Source organism: Amblyomma maculatum, chromosome 6 (genome assembly GCF_055883805.1).
Source record: "Amblyomma maculatum isolate TAMU_Amacu chromosome 6, ASM5588380v1, whole genome shotgun sequence".
NCBI classification, from domain to species: Eukaryota; Metazoa; Arthropoda; class Arachnida; order Ixodida; family Ixodidae; genus Amblyomma; species Amblyomma maculatum.
Genome location: NC_139349.1, coordinates 140,020,091 through 140,028,059, shown reverse-complemented (window position 1 = coordinate 140,028,059; position 7,969 = coordinate 140,020,091). Strand labels below are relative to the sequence as shown.

General features: G+C 45.2%; 1 protein-coding gene across 1 annotated transcript in view; it reads right to left on the bottom strand.

Annotated features, from left to right (window-relative positions):
• Positions 1 to 5,456: 5,456 nt before the first annotated feature.
• LOC146186887 (protogenin-like) overlaps positions 5,457 to 7,969 on the bottom strand; it is a 39,055-nt gene continuing 36,542 nt past the window's right edge. Inside the window, exon 7 of the mRNA XM_084608136.1 lies at positions 5,457 to 5,944. Coding sequence (XP_084464262.1) covers positions 5,457 to 5,944 — 488 coding nt within the window. The remainder of the gene's footprint in view (positions 5,945 to 7,969) is intronic.

Sequence of the window (7,969 nt, the reverse complement as noted above, 5' to 3'; positions counted from 1 at the left end):
TGGTTCATCCGGCTGACAGCTCCAGCAGTGACTAGGAATCCGGGGATGCCACCCTCCGCGTACACAATTGGACTTCGCCACGTGTGGAGAAAGGGGAAGCGTAGGCCGCTGACAGCTACTGCGGGCCTCAAACTTTAGTCGCCCCTAAGGAAGCGACAGAGTTGGTCCCAAAACGTCAGGTTCTAATAAATAATGTGCTTGGTAATAAGTGTTTCTCTTTTGTTTCATGGGGTGTTTATTTTTTGTTCAAGTGTGTTGAAAAGTCGCATACAACAGGTAGGTTGTACCACGGTGGCAGGGGGTCATTTCTTGATGTAAGCTTAGGAAGAGAGTCCCGTGCTGCTAATTCTCTGCATTTATCTTCGAAACGTAATACCAAGGGCCTGAAATAATGTGGTTTTGTTGTAGAATAAAGTGTTAGATGGGCATTTGGTGACTATTAAGTAGCAGAGATGTTTCGGAAGGGAACGGATTTTTAAGACATATGTGCTCATCACAGCAGTTTTGCGATCGTTTAAAGGCAGCTCATTTGTTGCTACATGGAGACTGGGTACAGGGGGTTGTTCTGTTCTCCAGATTATAAGCGCAGACCACGATTGTGAACAGAATCGAGTCGTTTTAAGTATAATGAACTTACTGAGCCATACACTATGCACACTTAGTCTAATTTAAAATGCACTAGGGAGCGAAAGATTTGCAGAAGGCACTCTCGGTCAGAACCCCAGCTTTTTTTTTTTATAGAAGTTTTAGGTCATTGAGCACTTGGGCAGCTTTCTTTAGGTTGTTTATACGTGGTAAAAGTGTAAGTTTTTTTCAAATAAAAAATGATGCCTAAAACTTGTGATCTTGTTTAACAGGGAATGTAGTTTTGGTAAAAGGTTGAATTTAGGTTCAATTGGTAAGCCTCGGTTTAGTGAGAACAGGACGGCTAATGTTTTTTAGCCGGGAGAGCTTCAAAAACCTTCTTTTTTTCAGCCTAAGCGGACACTTGTTTATGGTTATCTGTATCTGTCGTTCACAGGCTGATACGCTGGAGGAAGTGCATGCTATTTGAAGGTCGTCTGCATAAACGGAATACATTATAGATTTGGGATCACTTTCGCTAGAGAATTCAATTTTATTATGAAAAGCGTTGGACATAAGATGCATCCCTGGGGTGCGTTATTTTCTTGGATGAATGTCATGGAGTAAGTTGTGCCTAGACGGACTCTGAATGTACTTTTGGCAAGGAAGGCGCTAAAACAGTTGAGCCTTCTGCCGCAGATACCTAGGTCGGCTATGTCACGGAAGATACCAAACTTCCACGTGGTATCATAGGCCTTCTCCAGGTCGAAGACCCCGGCCCAATGTTGCCTATGGATGAAAGCCTGCCGGATTGTGTTTTCTAAGCGAACAAGATGATCCCTTGTTGAGAAAGCTTTTCTAAAACCACCCTGGTGTATATCCAGAAGTCGACGGGTTTCAAAAACAAGGGTTATTCTGATATTTATAATGCTTTCATATGATTTTGAGATACAGCTTGTTAGGGCTATTGGTCTGTAATTGCCAGAATTTGTAGGGGACATTCCGGGTATCAAAAACAGTAGTATTTCTGCTGTTTTCCACGTCTCAGGTATTATTCCAATTTCCTTAATTTTATTCAACAATTTCAACAGGGCAGCTACGGCAGCTTCAGAGAGGAGTGCGAGCATAGCATAATGTATGTTGTCTGGGCCTGGTGCTGTTTTTTTACCATGGGATAAAACTGCGTTTAGTTCTTGTAATGTGATTGGCCTATTGTATTCTTCATTTGTGCCTGCACGAAAGGGAAATTTTTGTTTCTCTGTTGTTGCTTTGTGTTCTTGGAATGTGTCTGTATAGTTTGAAGAGCTGAAAATTAAAAAAAAAATGTTCAAAACGTTCACCTGTTCTTCAAGTGATGTTTGTGTTCAGGGTGTCATCAACATTGTAAAAGTAAATGGTGTACAATCGCCAATGAGCTTTCAAACCTGTTTCCACATTTTCTTTGGAGGAATTGAGCTGTTTATGGACGATACATAATTATACCATGAGGTCTTCTCTGCATTTCGCCGAACATACCGAGCTCTGGCCCTTGCCCCTTTTAAAGGTAATAAAGTTCTCTGCAGTTGGTTATCGACAGAGGATGCCCCGCGCTTTGTTCCGATTCTTTTATTCTGCTTTGCATTCCCCCGTCCAGCATACGTTGTGCCTTTTTATTTGGTGTCAGGATGTTGTGGAATAGCTACTAAAGCTGCTGATATTAGGCATGTGGAGAACCTTGCATTTATTTCGTCTGTTAGTTCTTCGGAATATTTTTTTAATGCGGCATTTGCTTTAAAAGCTGGTCAATATGCGAGGTGAAGCTTCCAAGGCTGTGGACTTGAGATAATGTGTATAGAGGATGATAATTTTAAAATGGTGGGTAAATTGTCAATATACCACTAGGGGCATTTAAAGCATCTTAAATCATTAAACATTGAAGGTGATGAAAAGGCTAGATCAAGACAGGTCATTGTGCCCGAGCGGAGGCAGTAGATGATCGGCTTTCCTATGTTTAACAGACATATGTTGTTTGATAATATAAAATCCTATTTGACCTCTTATGTCATTACGTTCGCTTCCCCAAAAGGAGGAGCGCCCGTTAAAATACCCAGTTACCCCGTATGTCCAGAGTACTTGTGGAGTAAGTTTAGTCACTGACTACAAATGTTTGGTGTGGTGGTAGGTATACAAAACATATTGTAATTGTTTTGTGGCTGCTTGTGAACTTACACTGCTTCGAACTTTGTTTTCAGTGGTATTTCTGTTGCAGGGACGTCACTTTATGTTGTGATTGCGACGCCTCCTGAGAGTCTGTTAGCGTGTTCTCAATCTCTTCGGAAGGTTTTATCATTCCTAACGATATTTGTGTTTTGTAGACCAAGGTTAGTTTCCTGGAGGCATAACGCTGTCGGGGCCGTTGATGTAAGTAAACCTCCACAGTTCCATTATATTATGTATGCCATATAGGCGTGTGCTGGGGATTTAGAGTTACGTTTCGGGTGGAGTTACGCTTGGTGTTTCCCTTTTTTCTAACGAGTTCCGCCACCCCTGCAACGCAGTTGTGTTGGGGGTGACGTCCATTGCCTCACTGGAGGCGCTTAAGTCCGTGGTCATGCCACGAACGAACGAGCTTGAGGCCTCCCTCTGGAAGGGGAAACCTTGCGAGTCCCACACTCAGAGGTCGGTAAACCCTCTGTTGGAGCTGGCAGATTGCCTTAGCTACCTCTGCTTGGGGCGACTTGGATGGCCTCACCACTGAGCCCGAAGACCCCTCGGTAGGTGCCAGGTTGCGGTATGGCGCTCCGCCCCTGCACGCCATATCCGCGTAGTGTGTCGTGGCGGTGAAGATGAATGGGTTGTTTTTTGCCAACCGTTTTCTTGCCTCAGTGTACGATATGTTTTCTTTTGTTCTTATTGTGTTAATTTATTTTTCTTTCTTCTAAGTTAGACAAGTTCTTGAATATGATAGATGTTCTCCTTCACAGTTGGCGCAGTGTGGCACGGGAGCATCACAGTTTTCAGCAGGGTGTTCCTTAGAAGCACCTTTAGCACACGTTTTGTGTCCATGGCAGCTCTCGGACCCATGACCGTATTTCCGGCAATTGAAGCATCTTCGGGAATTTGATATGTATGGAAAGACTTCGAATTTTAGGTATCCCATTTTTATTGTCTCTTGCGGATTACTGGCATTAAAAGTCAAGATAAGATCCTTTGTAGCGATTTCTCTGTTGTCCTTTCGGATGATAATTCTGTGGACGTTAACAGCATTTTGGTCAGTGAGGTCTAGCATTTCTTCTTCAGTCAGATGCAGTAAATCATAATCCGATATTACACCACGAACTGTATTCAAAGATCTGTGTGAGTTACGGTGACAGGGACATCCACAAGGGATCTGATGTTGGCGAGCTTGGCTCATTGGGGGCTCCGCGAATTGCCTCAACGACTAGCGTAGTGTTGCTTCCGCAGCAAAAGGCTTTCGCCCTAATACCCCAGTGTAGAAAATAATGCCCTTGTACGTAAAGCCTAATTCTTAAGCAGAAATCGGATGCGTTTGACAGCTAGCTATATTTCTAGAAGCGCCACCGCCGAGAGCAGGGGAGAATCGATTGAAAAGGCGCATGCGCATAAATGATGGCCGGCTTCTCTTTCCATGTATGCGTCGGTAAAGCCCGCCCTCGTCACATCTCTGCGCTAGCCGTTTTTGTAGCAAGATGGTCTCGCGCTTCCGGATTTCCTCTAAGCATGAAATAGCCTGTACCTTGTTGAGGAGGCTTGTTTAGAGCGCTTGAGTGGCGCACTGATGTACAAATCGCAGGTCGGAACGGCTGTGTTAGTGACACTGTGCATGTTACTTGCTTTTACTTCTGTGCAGCTTCACTACAAACACTAACAGCGAAACACAGTGCCTACTTTAAAATATTCATTGGAGGCATTTTGATATTTCTGAGTTGCAGTAAGGCGGAAGCCTTTACTGCGAATCTTTGCATTCATCTGCCGGTTTTTTCACTCATTTGCTTGTTTCTTCTCTCTTTGGCCCTTTTCCTCTTTTCCCCATCTTTTGTCCACAATTCTGACAAATGTTGTACATTTTCGGCATATGTGGCTGTTTTGACGCCTGATTTTGCTCTACAGTGTACAGCCATTCCTTTACTCACCAATCAGTTCATTTCTCGATAATGACGTTGTGACATCTTCTGCGGACGCACAAACCCTGTCCACACTAATGAGCCTACGCATACAGTGTGAGCGTCGTGCCATAAATTTTTTTGCAGTCCACCCCAGTTTAAAACCAACCACTGCTGTGCTAGCAGCAGCGGCAGAGTACTTTGGATAATAAATAGTGAGCAATGAGCGAGCTGGTCTATTATTCCGATTATTTTTTGAACGTAATAAGGCGACTCGGCTATGAAGGAAGTCTTAGTAGGGTTCCAGATAATTTTAATCACATGGAGTTCTTTACCGTACACTGATATCACAATATATGGGCACCTTGGATTTCTGCTGTTTTGTTTCAACTTGGAGAGACTCAGCTCAAGCGAAATGTAAAAGCGGAAAATATTAAACTATGCACGGAAGCAATTAGAAGCGCAAACAAGGGATAGGGTCATCATGCTTCTAAGGTTCGCTGACAGGGCACAGTTGCATTTTAGCCGTTAGTGAGTTGTGTGAACAGCAATCAACAGTTAACTCTACGCCTAAACGCAGAGACCAGAGTTGCAAGAAGTGCAGAGATGAGCACGTGCAAAAGACGGGAGCGGCCAATTTCATCGCGACAATTCAGCAACGGCGTTACTTAACAGAGGCCCATAATTCCCATAACTGACTAAATAAACTTTATGGAAACGTCAGACAATTCAAAATTCACCAATCGCACACAATACTGCACAAAACGTCAACAGGCGTCACAAATCCCTTCAGGATATGCGCCGAAAGTTGGCATCCTCTTTTTCTGAACTTTCCACTATGGAGCCGCGTTCGCCACTCATCGGCAGCGAATGCATTTCTGCCAGAAGGGTTCCCTGGAGAACGTCCTCAACCTCCGTCGTGACGGCAGGTGGAGTCTCTATTCTCAGTGTCCACACATGCGGCGCATCCTCAGTGCCGCATGAGCCGAGGGAGTGCACTTCCATCTTGTACGCAGTGGAAGGGCGGAGGCCCCGCAGTGTGAACTCCGTTCTAGAGGTGGTCTCCGCTTGATGGACATCGCCGTAGCCCTCGGAGCCCTCCGGCGCCCAGGACACCAGGTAAAGTAGGTTGCCGTCACTGCCACTCTCGTTGCCCGATGCGGCTGATGACTTCAGGGCGCAGTTCTCGCCGGGGCCGCTCCACGACACGAGCACCGAGCCGTCACCCAAGAAAGTGGACGTCACGTTGGGTGTCGGCAGGTTCGTCTTCTCTGCAGCTGAACGACCGACATATTAAGGAGCCGTAGAATTTGCGCCTTGAACTTTTAAAGCTGACCTAAAAACTTAAGACTTCCGGGCAAAGGGCTCCACTATATCACTCCTGTGCCACCTGCACCCCTTCGACTCCCGGAAACTAGCCTAATCTCATTCCCCACCTAACTTTCTGGCGCCTCCTGCTATGCTTTTCTTCATTCGGAATCCAATTAGTTGCCCAAGGTGACAATCTCTTGCCCTCTCTTCGCAGCACATGTCTTGCGCATGCAATTTTTTTTTTATTTTGAATAGAATGTCAATAACTCTAGTTATTTTTCAGGCTCACCCTGCACGCTCTGTACCTCTTAACGTTACTCGTACCCTTTTGCGTCCCACAGCACTCTACATGGTCCTCAGTTTAAGTTACTTTTTTTCGTTAGCCTCCCATTTCTACCCCATAGGTGAGTAGCGATACGATGCAGCCGTTATATTCTTCCCTTCTGAGGAGTACCCACAGAATAGAGGTTCCCCGAGGCGGCTGAGCATGCCAGGATACAGTCGTCGCCGGGGCACGGCCGTTGGCATGGCTGACGGACCTGTAGCCTAGCTGTGTCCCTAACGAGGCCTCTGCTCTGCATCGTGTAGCTTACATCTACGGCAACAAGCGCCTATATATGTTGGAAAACTGACGGCATGATCGACACCTGAATCTTCGCCATACACAGAGGATATTTCAACATGGGAATTGTCTGATAACATGACTCTGCTAGCGCCGCCACCTGGCACCCGTGGTCTGACGTCACCTATGACCGCATCGCTATAAAGGACGCACTTCAGGACTTCGTCTTGGGGGGGGGGGGGGGGGGGGGGGGCACGGCGAATGCAGCCTGTCTAGGCCAGTAACCCGAACTCTATTCTGCATCCTGCAGATTAGTCCTCACTCACGTAGTTCCCTGCCCAGCGATTATCACATAATTATTGTCATGCCGTTCTCACAGAGGTGTGTCAAACTGGCATATGAATATGTTCATATTTACAAGTTGCTTTTCTGTGGGTACATCGAAGTAAACCCTGGTCCAGCACAGAAATAGCTGTTCGAACAGTATCTTGAATGTCAAATTGGTTTCTGTAATAGCATTTCTGAAATGAAAAACTCAGCTAACCAACGCCGAAAACTAACGCTGAAAAAAATTACAAGCAAAATCCAACGTACGTTAGCTAAACAGAAAAAGAAAAACGTCTAGCAGCATTTTCTGCTTGTGATATTAGGTTGAAACTGCCTTTAAATCACTAGTACCTATCCATGGCTTCCAGACAAAAACATAAGAGACCTGGAGGACCAAAACGGGCGATCAAACAGTTATTCATGGAAGACCTAGCATTCCGGATGAAACAGAAGCCCTGCTCAAAGAAAAGGTGGTGACCGAAGTAATGTGAAGTTAAATGTGGAGTGCAGTTCTATCGGCCACATTCACAGGATTAGACGTGAAGACACTTCTCATCCAGGCATCATCTATCCGCATGATTAATGAAACTAACTGATTTTTCATCAATGTAAAAATCATAAAGGATAGAGCACAAGTATTAAGAACAACCAGAAAGCTACTCTGAAAAAAGGAAGCTTCTGTGAGACATCGAGCAAGCCGAGAAACTTGACGGTAAAAAATACACCTGGAGGTGTTCACGACAAACTCAAGATAGGTCATCATCACCACCATCAGCCTGACTAGACCCACTGCAGGGCGAAGATCTCTCTCGTATTCCTCCAATTAGCCCGGTTTTGTGCTAGCTGCACCCACTTGACCCCTGTGAGCGTCTTAACTTCATCCGCCTACCTAACTTTCTGCCGCCCCATTCTACACTTTCCTTGCCTTGGAATCCACTTTGTTATCCTAAGCGACCATCGGTTATCCTCTCTTCGCACTACATGCCCTTCCCCATGCCCATTGCTTCTTTATTTTCACTAGAAAGTCAGTAAATTGAGTTATTTCTCTGACCCACTCTGCACATTTACTATCTCTTAAAGTTACCCCTACCATTTTTTGTTC